This window comes from Canis lupus, chromosome 25 (genome assembly GCF_003254725.2).
Source record: "Canis lupus dingo isolate Sandy chromosome 25, ASM325472v2, whole genome shotgun sequence".
Taxonomy (NCBI): domain Eukaryota; kingdom Metazoa; phylum Chordata; class Mammalia; order Carnivora; family Canidae; genus Canis; species Canis lupus.
In genome coordinates, this window is record NC_064267.1 from 50,283,672 (window position 1) to 50,300,345 (window position 16,674).

The 16,674-nt window shown below is 41.3% G+C and overlaps 1 protein-coding gene and 1 long non-coding RNA gene across 2 annotated transcripts; both read left to right on the forward strand.

The window, feature by feature from the left end:
- The first annotated feature begins 1,144 nt into the window (after positions 1 to 1,144).
- On the forward strand, positions 1,145 to 2,078 carry LOC112670160 (uncharacterized). Its single transcript, XR_003142803.3, has 2 exons — positions 1,145 to 1,525; positions 1,848 to 2,078. It is a non-coding gene; the product is annotated as an uncharacterized LOC112670160 (long non-coding RNA).
- Positions 2,079 to 10,392: 8,314 nt separating this feature from the next.
- On the forward strand, positions 10,393 to 12,005 carry LOC112670161 (olfactory receptor 12-like). The gene has a single exon (XM_025463827.3). The coding sequence runs from the start codon at positions 10,518 to 10,520 to the stop codon at positions 11,466 to 11,468; it is 951 nt and encodes a 316-aa protein (XP_025319612.3). The 5' UTR covers positions 10,393 to 10,517; the 3' UTR covers positions 11,469 to 12,005.
- Positions 12,006 to 16,674: the final 4,669 nt, after the last annotated feature.

Consider the following 16,674-nt stretch of genomic DNA (forward strand, 5'->3'; position numbering starts at 1 on the left):
TCAAGAGTGACACAGAATGAGAGAGAGAGAGGCAGAGACACAGGCAGAGGGAGGAGCAGGCTCCATGCAGGGACCCCGATGTGGGACTCGATCCCAGGCCTCTAGGATCAGGCCCTGGGCCAAAGGCAGTGCTAAACTGCTGGGCCACCTGGGCTGCCCTGGATTATTAAAATGCTTCAACGTGGATGGAACTGGAGGGTATTATGCTGAGTGAAGTAAGTCAGTCGGAGAAGGACAAACATTATATGTTCTCATTCATTTGGGGAATATAAATAATAGTGAAAGGGAATATAAGGGAAGGGAGAAGAAATGTGTGGGAAATAGCAGAAAGGGAGACAGAACGTAAAGACTGCTAACTCTGGGAAACGAACTAGGGGTGGTAGAAGGGGAGGAGGGCGGGGGGTGGGAGTGAATGGGTGACGGGCACTGGGGGTTATTCTGTATGTTGGTAAATTGAACACCAATAAAAAATTTAAAAAATAAAATAAAATAAAATGTTTTTATTTGTGATTTACTTTTAGTTTAATTTAAATTGTGTACAAATATATTTTATACACTATTTTTTTAGAGTTTTTACTGAAAAGTATTTTTATTTTTTTTTACTGGAGTTCAATTTGCCAACATATAGCATAACGCCCAGTGCTCATCCCTCCAAGTGCCCTTTGAAATGTGTTGAAAGTTGCTCTGTGTCCAGAATATAGTCTATGTGTGAATGTATTCTTTATAAACTAAAATTAATGTACATCCTCTGATGAATGGATAAAGAGTTGGTATATACAAGCAATGAAATATTACTCAGCCATAAAAACCCATGAAGTCTTGCCATTTACAACAAGATGGATGGATATAGAGGGTATTATACTAAGTGAAAGAAGTCAGAGAAAGACAATTATCATATGATCTCACTCGTGTGGAATTTCAGAAACAAAACAAAGGAACATAGGGGAGGAAAGAGAGAGGCAAACCAGAAAACAGACTCTGAACTACAGAGAACACACTGATGGTAAGAGAGGGGAGGTGGGCGGGGGTTGGGGGCAGGGGAAGGGGAAACGAGGTGATGGGGATGAAGGAGCGCACCTGTTGTGATGAGCACCAGGTGCTGTATGGAAGGGCTGAATCACCGTACTGTACACTTAACCAGTAGTATACTGTGTTAACTATACTGGACTTTAAACAAAACCTTAAAAAAAGAAAAAGAAAACAAAGAATATACATCCTGCTGTTGGATGCCGTGCTCCATTAGGTTATGGTCACTAATGTTACTGCCTAAACGTTTTGTATCCAGGTTGGAATCTCGTGTGATTGTTCTATCAGTTCCAAGGGAGGGGGTTAAAATCTCTTACATAGTTGTGGATTTGTACTTTTGTCCCGTAAGTGCCCAGTTTTGCTTTGTATATCCTGAGGCTCTTCTGGCAGGTGCTCACACGTTTAACACGGTTGCCCGTCTCGGGGAAACCAAATGTTTCTCGTCACTGTGAAGTGTCCTCTTCTCAGCTGGTTTTTCCACTTTGAAGTCGGCTTTGGGGTTAGTATAGCAACTGTGGTGTCGTGTTGTTTGGTGGAATGTTAGTTTGCTGTGCACATTTCCATCACTTTGTTTTCAACACTTTGTTTGCTTTTTTATCTCTATATAGCGTATGGTTAAGTTTTGTTTCTTCAACCTGCCTACTGGCACAACTTTTCATTGGAAATTTATTCCATTTATATTGTTCAAAACAATTTAGTCCTTCACATAATACAGACGTATTTAGGCTTTATGTCAGTTTCCTGCTACTGAAGGTCATGCTCTGCTTTTCCTCCCGTGTGTGGACAAATTCTCCACATAATTTCATTTCATTTATTTTTAGATGCATGCCTCTCTCTATTATGGATGTTCTCAAACACACCAACATGAAATTAAAGCAGTAATGGATTACCTATCGCTCCCACCAACTTCAGTTTTATCAAACTAGAGCCGATCATATCTAATCCCTCTAAATGGTGAGGACTTTAAAGAAAGACAACTCTGATGTTACTATTTTCATAAAACAATGAATAATTACTTCTTAATATTATTAAATTTCCATCTGCTTTTTTCATTTTTCTGATTGAGTCATTTTTCCTGTATCATTTGTTTTGGTACATGATTCAATAACATCCTTACACTGTGTTCTCTTGATGACTCTTGAATCTCTAATTCACTGACTGCCATTCCCACCGTTTTCATTTCTAAATTATTACTTCAACTTATTTTTTGTACAAATAGGTGTTTACCCTGCAAAGCTTCTAATATGACAGATTTTGCTGATCATGTCCCTATAGGGTGATTAGCATATTCTTTTGCTCCTTATATTTCCAGTAATTGGTACCTCCTAGAGGCTCAGTCTGACTCACGATTGATATTTGGCAGGAATATTTCATAAGCATTGTTTCTATTTCCACTGAGAGGACCACTTGGCTGCACCTCTTCTTTTTTAATATTAGCAGTTTTTGGTAATACTATCTAAACTCATTATTTCATTAGGGGTTTTTAAGATGGTAATATTAAAATTCTGTATTTCAGTCTTCATTTATTAGTAGCCTTATTCTCTATAGGGAAATTCACTCAAGACAAATATTTCCTCACTGTAGAGTCACTGTGTGGATTCCCTCAGCATCATCCCCCAAAGGAAGAAAATAAAGAGGTTTTTATTTTTGATATTATGAACTCAAGGGGATTTTTAAGCATAATTGATGTGCTTCAATTAAATTCTATCAGTTGAAAATGCTAGTGAATGTTCTTTTTTATTTATATATATATATTTTTAATTATAAATTTATTTCTTATTGGTGTTCAACTTGCCAACATATAGAATAACACCCAGTGCTCATCCCGTCAAGTGCTCACCTATATTTTTTATTGAACTTCATTGGCCAACATATAGCATAACATCCAGTGCTCATCCCATCAAGTGCCCCCTACCAGTCACCCAGTCACCCCATGTCCCCACCTACCTCCCCTTCCACTGCCCCTTGTTCGTTTCCCAGAGTTAGGAGTCTCTCATGTTTTGTCACCCTTTCTAATATTTCCCACTCAGTTCCCCTCTTTTCCCCTATAATCCCTTTCACTATTTCTTATATTCCCCATGAGTGAAACCATATAATGATTGTCCTTCTCCGATTGACTTACTTCACTCAGCATAATACCCTCCAGTTCCATCCACATAGAAGCAAATGGTGGGTATTCAACCTTTCCAGGGGTTAATATTCCATTGTATCCATAGACCACGTCTTCTCTATCCATCACCTCTCGGTGGACACCGAGGCTCCTTCCACAGTTTGACTATTGTGGACATTGCTGCTATGAACATCGGGGTGCAGGTGTCCTGGTGTTTTACTGCATCTGTATATTTCACCTTCGTTATTTTTTAGTTTTAACATTTTAAACTGAGGAACAATTCTCATTGACATAAAGTGATAATTTTACCACTTCAAAGTGTTAATAAAGTGTGATGTTTCATTTCTAATTATATCCACAATGTTCAACTCTCTGGTTCCAGAATAGTTTCATCACACACAAAAAAAACCCTATTCCGATCAGCATGCTCCCTTCCCTCTCACCCAGCCATGTTTTGGATTTTGTAAATACAAAGGCACTTCTGTCCCTATTCTGCACATTTTATATAACTGGACTTACAGGATATTTAGCCTTTGGTGTCAAGCTTCATTTACTTAGCATGTTTTCAAGGCTCATCCATGTTCTATCTTGTGGAAGATCATTATTCCTTTTGGGGCTCTAGGTGGATGACCGAGCTCAGCATCTGACTTTTGATTTAGGCTCAGGTCATGATCTCAGGGTTGGGAGTCAAGCCCCATATTGGGTTCCATGCTGAGCATGGATCTTAGTTAAGATTCCCCCTCGCACCTTCTCTCCCTCTGCCCCTCTTCTTGCTCACTGGTGTACTCCCTCCCTAACCTCCCACAAAAGAATTTGACTTCTTTAATGGCTGCATACTGATTGTTCCACTGTATGAATATTTCACATTTTGTTTATCTTTTCACCATTTGATGGACATTTGGCTTGCATTTATTCCATCCATTATGAATATTGCTTTTATGAACATTTGTGAACAAGCTTTTATGTATATAAAATATATATATATATATATATATATATTGTCATTTCTCTTGGGCACATCTCTACATGTGGATTAGGGTGGGTCATAGGGAAACTCTACATCTAACTTTCTGAGGGATGGCAAGAGTATTTTCTACAGAGGCTGTATCACTCTTATATTAGTACCTGCAGTATATGAGGGTTATAGTTTTTTCAAATTCTCACTAAAATTTGTTCTACTCTATCATGAAAAGAAATGTAGCCATTCTAACAAATGAAGTGAAATCTCATAGGAGTTTTGTTCCACATTTCCCTAATGACTAATGATGATGAGCATCTTCTCTTTTTGGCCAGTTATACATTTTTTTTTGAAAATGCCCATGCACTACCAACACCAAGGAAATACAAACTATTTTAAAAACATATTATGAACAGCTATACACCAATAAATTAGGCAATCTAGAAGAAATGGACGCATTTCTGGAAAACTACAAACTACCAAAACTGGAACAGGAAGAAATAGAAAACCATAACAGGCCAATAACCAGGGAGGAAATTGAAGCAGTCATCAAAAACCTCCCAAGACACAAAAGTCCAGGGCCAGATGGCTTCCCTGCGGAATTCTATCCAACGTTTAAAGAAGAAACCATTCCTATTCTACTAAAGCTGTTCGGAAAGATAGAAAGAGATGGAGTACTTCCAAACTCGTTCTATGAGGCCAACATCACCTTAATTCCAAAACCAGACAAAGACCCCACCAAAAAGAATTATAGACCAATATCCCTGATGAACATGGATGCAAAAATACTCAACAAGATCTAGCCAATAGGATACAACAGTACATTAAGAAAATTATTCACCATGACCAAGAAGGATTTATCCCTGGGACGCAAGGCTAGTTCAACACTCGTAAAACAATCAATATGATTCATCATATCAGCAAGAGAAAAAACAAGAACTATATGATCCTTTCAATAGATGCAGAGAAAGCATTTGACAAAATACAGCATCCATTCCTGACCAAAACTCTTCAGAGCATAGGGATAGAGGGAACATTCTTCAGTATCTTAAAAGCCATCTACAAAAAGCCCACAGCAAATATCATTCTCAATGGGGAAGCACTGGGAGCCTTTCCCCTAAGATCAGGAATAAGACAGGGATGTCCACTCTCACCACTGCTATTCAACATAGTACTAGGAGTCCTAGCCTCAGCAATCAGGCAACAAAAAGAAATAAAAGGCATTCACATTGGCAAAGAAGTAGTCAAACTCTCCCTCTTCGCCGATGACATAATACTCTACATAGAAAACCCAAAAGCTTCCACCCCAAGATTGCTAGAACTCATACAGCAATTTGGTAGCGTGGCAGGATACAAAATCAATGCCCAGAAGTCAGTGGCATTTCTACACTAACAGTGAGACTGAAGAAAGAGAAATTAAGGAGTCAATCCCATTTACAATTGCACCCAAAACATAAGATACCTAGGAATAAAACTAACCAAAAAGGTAAAGGATCTATACCCTAAAAAATATAGAACACTTCTGAAAGAAATTGAGGAAGACAAAGAGATGGAAAATATTCCATGCTCATGAATTGGAAGAATAACTATAATGAAAATGTCAATGTTACCCAGGGCAATTTACACGTTTAATGGAATCCCTATCAAAATACCATGGACTTTCTTCCGACAGTTGGAACAAATTATTTTAAGATTTGTGTGGAATCAGAAAAGACTCTGAATACCCAGGGGAATTTTAAAAAAGAAAACCATATCTGGGGGCATCACAATGCCAGATTTCAGGTTGTACTACAAAGCTGTGGTCATCAAGACAGTGTGGTACTGGCACAAAAACAGACACATAGATAAATAGAACAGATTAGAGAACCCAGAAGTGGACCCTGAACTTTATGGTCAACTAATGTTCGATAAAGGAGGAAAGACTATCCCCTGGAAGAAAGACAGTCTCTTCAATAAATGGGGCTGGGAAAATTGGACATCCACATGCAGAAGAATGAAACTAGACCACTCTCTTGCACCATACACAAAGATAAACTCAAAATGGGTGAGAGATCTAAATGTGAGACAAGATTCCATCAAAATCCTAGAGAAGAACACAGGCAACACCCTTTTTGAACTTGTCCACAGTAACTTCTTGCAAGATTCATCCATGAAGGCAAAAGAAACAAAAGCAAAAATGAACTATTGGGACTTCATCAAGATAAGAAGCTTTTGCACAGCAAAGGATACAGTCAACAAAACTCAAAGACACCCTACAGAATGGGAGAAGAGATTTGCAAATGACCTTTCAGAGAAAGGGCTAGTTTCCAAGATCTATAAAGAACTTATTAAACTCAACACCAAAGAAACAAACAATCCAATCATGAAATGGGCAAACGACATGAACAGAAATCTCACAGAGGAGACACAGACATGGCCAACACGCACATGAGAAAATGCTCTGCATCACTTGCCATCAGGGAAATACAAATCCAAACCACAATGAGATACCACCTCACCCCAGTGAGAATGGGGAAAATTAACAAGGCAGGAAACCACAAATGTTGGAGAGGATGCAGAGAAAGGGGAACCCTCTGCACTGTTGGTGGGAATGTGAAATGGTGCAGCCACATGGAAAATTGTGTGGAGGATCCTCAGAGAGTTAAAAATAGACCTGCCCTACGACCCAGCAATTGCACTGTTGGGGATTTACCCCAAAGATACAGTTGCAATGAAACGCCGGGACACCTGCACCCCGATGTTTCTAGCAGCAATGTCCACAATAGCCACACTGTGGAAGGAGCCTCCGTGTCCATCGAAAGTGAATGGATAAAGAAGATGTGGTCTATGCATACAATGGAATATTCCTCAGCCATTAGAAACGACAAATACCCACCATTTGCTTCGACGTGGATGGAACTGGAGGGTATTATGCTGAGTGAAGTAAGTCAATCGGAGAAGGACAAACATTATATTGTCTCATTCATTTGGGGAATATAAAAAATAGTGAAAAGGAATAAAGGGGAAAGGAGAAAAATGTGTGGGAAATATCAGAAAGGGAGACAGAACATAAAGACTCCTAACTCTGGGAAACGAACTGGGGTGGTAGAAGGGGAGGTGGAGGGGGCTGGGGGTGACTGGGTGGCAGGAAGTGAGGTAGGCACTTCATAGGATGAGCACTATATGTTGACAAATTGAATACCAATAAAACATAAATTTATTAAGAAAAAAAAAAGAAAATGCCCTTGCAATCTTTGCCCATTTTATATTTGACTGTGTTTCTGTGGCTGAGTTGGAAGTGTTCTGTATATTCCATGGATACTAGATCTTTATGAGATATATGTAATTTGTTGAAAGTACTACCTTAAATTAGGTTTTGTCTTTATCTTCTTGAAAGTGTTCTTTGATACACAAGATTTTAATTTTAATGAAGTTCAGTTTATTTTTATTTTTTTATTTTTATTTTTTTCATTTTTTAAATAAATTTATTTTTAATTGGTGTTCAATTTACCAACATACAGAATAATACCCAGTGCTCAATCCGTCAAGTGCCCCCCTCAGTGCCCATCACCCATTCACCCCCACCCCCTGCCCCCCTCCCCTTCCACCACCCCTAGTTCATTTCCCAGAGTCAGGAGTCTTGATGTTCTGTCTCCCTTTCTGATATTTCCCACACATTTCTTCTCCCTTCCCTTATATTCCCTTTCACTATTATTTATATTCCCCAAATGAATGAGAACATACAATGTTTGTCCTTCTCTGATTGACTTACTTCACTCAGCATAATACCCTCCAGTTCCATCCACGTTGAAGCAAATGGTATTTGTCGTTTCTAATGGCTGAGGAATATTCCATTGTATACATAAACCACATCTTCTTTATCCATTCATCTTTCGATGGACACGGAGGCTCCTTCCACAGTTTGGCTATTGTGGACATTGCTGCTAGAAACATTGGGGTGCAGGTGTTCTGGCGTTTCATTGCATCTGTATCTTTGGGGTAAATCCCCAACAATGCAATTGCTGAGTCGTAGGGCAGGTCTATTTTTAACTCTTTGAGGATCCTCCACACAGTTCTCCAGAGTGGCTGCACCATTTCACATTCCCACCAACATTGTAATTTGTTGTTTGTACTTTGATGTTATATCTAACAAATTGCTGACTAATCCCATATCACAATAATTGACACTGATGTCTCTTTCACCTCTAATAGTTTTATAATTTTACCAAGTGCATTTATGTCTCTGTCCATTTTGGTTACTTTGTATGTGGTGTGATGTAAAGCTCTTGATGCATTCTTTTCATGTGGATATTCAGTTTTCCCATCAATATTTGAAAAAAGAGTCTTCACTGTTGGATAGTACCCTTGAGCCCCCTCGTGAAAATCGCAGGTATGTGAGTGTATTTCTGTTTTCTTGATTCCATTCCTTTGGTCTATGTCTATCCTTGTGCAAGCACAACAGTGGTCTGGTTAAAAGACAGTTTTGAAATCAGTAAGTGTTAGCCCTCCTACTTTGTTCTTTTTAATATTGTTTTGGCTATTTAAGGTCGATATCTTAAAAAAAAGAATGTAATTGGAATTTCCATAGGATTACATTGAATCTGTATGTAAATGTGGAGATTACTACATCTTGACATTAGTAAATCTTCTAGTCCATGATCATGGGATATCTTTACATTTATGTAGGTCTTCTTTCATTTCTTTCAGCATTTTTTTCTGTATCTACTGAAATAATTGTGTGGGTTTTTTCCCCTAAATTCCATTTGTATGGTGTACTAAATTCAATGATTTTTCTATATTAATCCAGTATTGCTACCCTGAGATAACTCTCACTTGTTAATGCTGTATAATCTCTGTGAAGTTCTGCTGGGTTTGGCTTCCTTCAATTTTGATAAGGATTTTTGTATCTATATTCATAATACATATTGATCTTTAGCTTCATTTTCCTGCAATATCTTTGACCCCATTTAGTGTGAAAACAATACAGGCCTTATGAAATGTATTAGGAAGTGGTTTCTCCTATCTACATTTGAGACTTTGAGTTGTGTGTGTGTTAATTCTTGTATTCACTGTTAAAAGTCACCACTGAAACCCTCCGGTCCTGAACTTCTCTTTGTTAGAAAAGCGTTTTGGCTATTGATTCCATGTTTGTTGTATGTCTGCTCAGATTTTCTATTTCTCCTTGAGTCAGTTATGTTACACTGTTTCCAGGAATTGGTTCATTTCCTCTAGGTTAGCTCACTTGTTGGAATACGATTGCTCCAATATATTTATGATAATTTTTATTTCTGAAGATCAAAAGTCATGTGTCTGCTTTCATTTCTGATTTTAGAAATTTAAGTTTTCTGACTTTCTTGGTCAATCTACCCAAAGTTTGTCTAGCTGGTCAAAATTTTCAGAGAACTAGCTTCTTTTTTTTTTTTTTAAAAAAAAGATTTTATTTATTTATTCATGAGAGACTCTGAGAGAGGGAGAGGCAGAGGTATAGGCAGAGGGAGAAGCAGGCTCCATTCACACAGGGAGCCTGATTTGGGACTTGATCCTGGGACACCAGGATCACACCCTGGGCCGAAGGCAGGCACCAAACCACAGAGCCACCCAGGCATCCTGAGAACTAGCTTTTAGTGTCTTTGATTGTAGTGTTTTATTTTACTCTCCTCTAATTCACTTATCTCTTCTCTAATCTTTATTATTCCATTCCATTCTATTTTCTTTTTTTTATGTGTTTGTTTCCCATTCTTCTTTTATTTTATTTATTTATTTTTTAAAAGACTTTTTTATAATAAATTTATTTTTTGTTGGTGTTCAATTTGCCAACATACAGAATAACACCCAGTGCTCATCCTGTCAAGTGCCCCCTCAGTGCCCGTCACCCAGTCACCCCCACCCCCCGCTCACTTCCTCTTCCACCACGCATTTGGGGAATATAAAAAATAGTGAAAGGGAATAAAGGGGAAAGGAGAAAAAAATGAGTGGGAAATGTCAGAGAGGGAGACAGAACATGAGAGACTCCTATTTTCTTTTTTTTTATAAATTTATTTTTTATTGGTGTTCAATTTGCCGACATATAGAATAACACCCAGTGCTCATCCCATCAAGTGCCCCCCTCAGTGCCCGTCACCCTCGTTCTATTTTCTTTGAGCTTAGTTTTTTATTCCTTTCTACTCTCTTACCTAATATAGAAAGTTAATTATGCAACATAAATCTTTTTTTTAATATTGGTGTTTATAGCTATAAATTTCTGAGTCCTTCTTTCATTGCATCGCCTGAGTCTTGGGGTGTATTGTTTCTATTTTCATTATCTCATAATACTTTGTAATTTCCATTGTATTTTTTCTTGGACCCCCTGGTGATTTAAAGTGTTGTTGAGCTTCCACTTCAGCAGAAGTTCTGCTTAATCTGCTAATACTGGAGGAGTAATTCCCCTGTTGAGGACTGAGGCTCATGCTATCCCACAGTAATGAAAACCTCTCCAAGGTCTACTTTCAAGATTTTGTGCTGGAGGGATTTGGAGGTGGTCTGGAGACCCAGGCCATGCTCTTCACTGTGTTCCTAGCCCTGTACATGGTGACTGTGCTGGGGAACATCCTCATGATCATCGTTATCACCCTGGATGCCCGCCTGCACTCCCCAATGTACTTCTTCCTCAAGAACCTCTCCTTCCTAGACTTGTGCTACTCATCTGTGATCACCCCCAATGCACTGGCCAACTTCTTCTCATCATCAAAGATCATCACCTTTGCAGGATGTGCCACCCAGTTATTCTTTTTCTCCCTGCTAGCCACAACTGAAGCCTTCCTCCTAGGTGTCATGGCCTACGACCGCTTCATGGCCATCTGTAGCCCCTTGCGCTACCCCATCACCATGTGCCAGTCTGCCTGCACTCGCCTGGTGCTGGGCGCCTACTGCGGAGGCTGCCTCAACTCTGTTGTGCAGACCAGCTTCACATTCCACCTCCCATTCTGCAGCTCCAACCGCATCAACCACTTCTTCTGTGATGTGCCCCCTCTGCTCCAGATCGCCTGTGGCAACACGGCCATCAATGAACTTCTCTTGTTTGGCATCTGTGGGCTCATCATTGTGGGGGTGACGTTTGTGATCCTCATCTCCTATGGCTACATCATAGTGACCATCCTGAGGATGAGCTCAGGAGCTGGGAGACGCAAGGTCTTCTCCACCTGTGGCTCCCACATGACTGCAGTGACCCTCTTTTTTGGGACCGTCTTTGTCATGTATGCCCAGCCAGGAGCAATTGAGTCCATGGAGCAGGGCAAGGTGGTCTCTGTCTTCTACACACTGGTCATCCCAATGCTCAATCCCCTCATCTACAGTCTGCGAAACAAGGATGTGAAGGAGGCCTTGTGGAGGCTGGGCCAGAAACACATGGCCATGTGAAGGATGTGGTGAAGGGAGTCTGAGAGTTTTGCAGGTTAGACAGTGGGGATAGTGTTTACCAGGACTCAGGTGTTTGAATTCTTAATTAACAGGAAGCAATTTCATTCATGTAAGAGGAATAAACTTTAGAGAGAGCTATATGCTGTACCTACAATCAACAATAATATATTGTGCCTTAGAAATTTATTAAATTGTATATCTTAGGATAAGTGACCCTTTCAGAGTACAATTTAAAAAGTGAGTTTTCAGTTAGGAAATGACCCTAGGGTTACAGGACAGAAGGTCATTGGGGCATGGGATAACTGGGAGATGGTCATTAAAATATGGGTGTGATGTGATGAGCAGGGTTGGTTATACGGAACTGATGAATTACTGAACACCACATCTGAAACAAGATATAGTAATTGTTGGCTAATGAAACATGTTTTAAAAATGTGCATTCCTAAATAGGCATTCATATAGTTAAATGAGGAAGTCCTAATCCCCTTCAACAGAACACTGAAGACAAGGGAATGAGAATCACTACTTACTCCTAAGGCTGGGACACAAACTAGGGGTGGTGGAAGGGGAGGTAGGCGGGTGGTGGGTGTGACTGGGTGACGGGCACTGAGGGGGGCGCTTGATGGGATGAGCACTGGGTGTTATTCTATATGTTGGCAAATTGAACACCAATAACAAATAAATTTATTAAAAAAAAGAATCACTACTTACAAATGTGACAATTACAGTATACGGTAAAAAGATAAAAAATGCAGACCTGATGTTGGGTGTGATCATATTTATGTAAAAGACAAGAACAATTTGGGAACCTGGGTGGCTCAGTGGTTGAGCATCATGCTCTATCTCTGGTGTCCAGGGATAGTAGCCCACGTGGGAGCTCCTGGAGGAGCCTGCTTCTCCCTCTGCCTCTATCTCTGCCTCTATCTCTGTGTCTCTCGTGAATAATAAATACAACTTTAAAAAAAAAGAAAAAACAATTAAGTAAAAGACACAAGGGCACCCATGCCAACATCTCCCCAACAAGTGACATGATGGAAACCCCAGAACTCCCACAGGGCTGGGACAGTGATTGAGGTAAACAGAGGGGCATCCTCACTGCATGCCAACACATTCTAAGTGCTTGAATTTCTCAAAGATATTTTGGTTCTATGATTTAGAAAAGCAACCTCTTCCTGACCCCTCTGTAGGAACAGAAATGTATTCAGGGTGGTCTTCTTCCACTTCTGAGTCAGACTCTGCTGAGGAGCTGAAGGGAGGACGAGCTGCAGGGAGACCAACGGAGATGATCCCAGAGAGGATAGTTTTTCCTGACAGATCATTTCAGCTTGCAGATAATGGTATGAGTAAGGTGATGGGGAAAGGGGTGATGAAATGGCTTTGGGCTCAGGAGTTCACACCTGCCACCCCTGGGAGGACAGTCAACTCAGGGCCACAGCGAGGCTATTAGAGTTTATACTCATCTTCTGCTCACCCCCTGGGGACCACAGAAACTTCCGGATTTGAATACATGGACGTGTAGGGGAGGGCAGGTCAGACAAACCTTGGTGACAGGAGAACCCAGGAGAACCAGGAGTCCCAGAGCACTCCAGAGGCCAGAACACAAACAAGCTCACCTAATTGGCCATTCAAGGCTCCAAATCCCAGCTTTGCAGGAGGAGAGACCTTCCCAGCACAGTGACCCCAATGTGCAGGTCCTTGCCCTGCTGCCTGGATGATGCAATAAGACGTGGAAACTGAGGTGAGCTGAGACCCTTCCCTCCCATGAGCCTACCAAGATCAAGGAGCCTCCTGAAGCCTGAACCTCTGGTACCCGCCAGACTACCTGGGTCCCTGAGGGTCCTCCCCTGTCACTTCCCCACTCTCTCTTCATTGCATGGGAGACCTTAATGAAGGATGAAGGGTGAGAGTCCTCCTGCTAACCTCGTCATCATCAGCACGGATGTGGGCCAGGAGCTTGGGAGACCCTGGGAGAGCAGGTGCTGGCTGTGTGATGTTGAACAGTCATGACCCTCACCTGGAAGAAGTAAGAGTCAAGGCAGCCATCCCTCAGAGCTGCCAGGTATGAAGGACACCATGTGTGTAAGGGAGGCTTTAGAGCTAAGGTAGACAGTAAGCACTCAGGGCTTGCCTCAGCATCTGAAGGGGTGACCCCACTCCTGCCCTGGCCAGCACTGTCTTGGACTTCAGGGTCATACCAGCTAAAGAGCCCGGTTTTCATTGTAAACAGAGATCACAGCACCAGGCTCCCTCGTGACCTGAAGTGCATTTCTCAGGCTCAAATCAGTAGGTCACCAGAGTACTGAGCACACCCTTCGAAGGGACATGGCCACAGGGTGAGGGATGCAGAAATACTATAGACCAGGGCCAGCCCTGGGAGCTCATGGCTCTGTAAAAAGGCCGACTTTACAACAAACAGTTGAAATTGATGGGACACAGGCAGTGAGGGGGGCATGACCAGGCTGCTGATGGCACAAACAGGAAACTGTCACATCAGAGAGGGGACAGAGAGCCCATTGGGAGATGACAGCTGGTCACACACTAAAGTTGGATGGAGGTAGACAGACATCATGACAGATGGAGAGAATCAGAGAATCTCCGAGTATGATGTCCCTGTCTGGAGCTGAGGGTTCCAGTCCCTTTTGGGTTCCTCTCCAGGATCCCTCAGCTGGTGGGGAAGCTGTCACTCATTTGCATTAGGGAGCAATATGACATGAGGGAGGATTTGGTGACTCTGCACAAGGACCTCTGTGTGGGACACAAAGTAGGGAATGGGAAGGATAGAGCTCATTATGAAACCATTGCGACCATTCACATGAGACATGAGAAGGGTCTTGAGTTGACAGGTGTGGTGGAGGCAGGGGGTCAATGCAGATTGTCAGGACACAGCCCAGGATGATCAGGGGAGAGGGAGACGGGTGTGGTGTGGCTCCTGGTGGTGACCTCCTCCACCTGGACCTGAGCAAGCAGTTTTGAACAGGATGACTTGGGTCCTTGAGGACCAACTGCCTTTGGATATCCAGGCTTTGAGAGTGAGTGACCTGAGCCTGACCTGTGATGAGCAGCTGTTCTCAGGCTGCAGTCCACGGTCAGCATCATGCTGCTTCCTGTTTACGGTTGTCTAGTTCTCTGCCAGGCAACACACCACAACTCACTAGTGCAGCTATGGTACTAACATTGCCGGGAACAGGCTCCCCGTGGTCTCTCTGTATACCTGTGCGCACTTCCAGAGGGAAAGTGAAGACACAGGTGAGGAACAGGGATCCTCCACATCAGTAGAAAATGACAAATGTGTCCTGATTTACACTCCCTTCCAGTGGCTCCCGTCCGCAACACCGCTGGTTACTGCCCCTCTGCTTAGTTTGAGACATTTGGGCGGGTGTGCAGGAGGACGTTTTTAACATGGGAACTTGCTTTCTCCTGATGATTAGCAGGATTGTGCACATTTTCAAATGTGTACAGCACATCTGGCTCCTCTCCTCTGTGTGTCACTTCCTTGACTCTCTTTATTATGGATGTTCTCAAACACTCAGACATGGAACTAGAGCAATAATGGATTACATATTTGCACCAACCATCTTCAATAATTATCAATCTACAATCAATCATATCTAATCCCTCTCAACAGTGACTTTAAAGACAACACCAATTTAACTATTCTCCACAAAGAAATTAATATTACCCTTAATATTATAAAAGTTCCATTTAGTGCTTTAATTGTCCAGATTGGCTCATGTTTCCTTTATACTTTGTTTTGGAACAGGATTCAATAACATCCATCCACTGTTCTCTGATGCCTCTAAAGTCTCTCATTCACTGGCTGCCTGTCCCTCTATTTTCATTTCAATATTATTACTTCAACTTTTTTATTGAAGAAAACCAGTTTTTTATCCTGCAAAGCTTCTCACACACATCACTGGTTTGGCTGATCATGTCCCTGTAGGGTTCATTAGCATATTGTGTTATATTGTGTTGCTTCTTATATTCTGGGAAACTGGTAGGTCCTAGAAGCTCAGTCTGACTTACAATTGATTTTTGGTAAGAATATTTCATAACTGTTGTGTGTACTTCCACTCTGAGGTCCACCTGGCTGCATCTCTTGATTTGTATTAACAGTGGTCATTAATCTTACCTACACTGGATGTTTCATTAGGGGTTTATAAGATGAGAATACTCAAATTCCGTATTTCAATCTTCATTTATTAGTTGCAATATTCTAAGGGAAAATTCCTGAAACAACTATTTCCAGGCAGCCTGGGTGGCTCAGCAGTTTAGCACCACCTTCAGCCCAGGGTGTGATCCTAGAGACCCGTGATCAAGAACCACGTCGGGGTCCTAGCATGGAGCCTGCTTCTCCTTCTCCCTGTGTCTCTGCCTCTCTCTGTCTCTCATGAATAAATAAATAAAATCTTTAAAAATAAGAATTAAGAAATTGGTGGGAAATATCAGAAAGGGAGATAGAACATGACAGACTCCAAACTCTGGGAAACGAACTAGGGGTGGTGGAAGGGGAGGAGGGCAGGAGGTGGGGGTGACTGGGTGGCGGGCACTGAGGGGGGCACTTGACGGGATGAGCACTGGGTGTTATTCTGTATGTTGGTAAATTGAACGCCAATAAAAAATAAATTTATTATTAAAAAAATAAGAATTAAAAAAATAAACAATTATTTCCCCACTGTGAGGGTCATTGTGTGATTCCCTCAGCATCATCATCCAAGGGAAGACAGTGAAGGGGTTTTCTTCTTCAATATTATGAATTAATGTATTTTTAGAATGGTTGATGTGCTTCAATTAAATTCTCTCAGCTTAAAATGCTGGTGAATGTTCTAGAGTCTTGATCATTATTTATTATTTTTAATATTTTTAATAATAAATTTATTTTTTTGGTGTTCAATTTGCCAAATACAGAATAACACCCATGCTCATCCCGTCAAGTGCCCCCTCAGTGTCCGTCACCCATTCACCCCCATCCCCCGCCCTCCTCCCCTTCCACCACCCCTAGTTCATTTCCCAGAGTCAGGAGTCTTTATGTTCTGTCTCCCTTTCTGATATTTCCCACACATTTCTTCTCCCTTCCCTTCTATTCCCTTTCACTATTATTTATATTCCCCAAATGAATGAGAACATATAATGTTTGTCCTTCTCCGATTGACTTACTTCACTCAGCATAATACCCTCCAGTTCCATCCATGTCGAAGCAAATGGTGGG

Excerpts from the sequence above, each read along its gene's own strand:
- LOC112670161 (XM_025463827.3), top strand. The coding sequence starts at position 10,518 with ATGCTATCCCACAGTAATGAAAACCTCTCCAAGGTCTACTTTCAAGAT.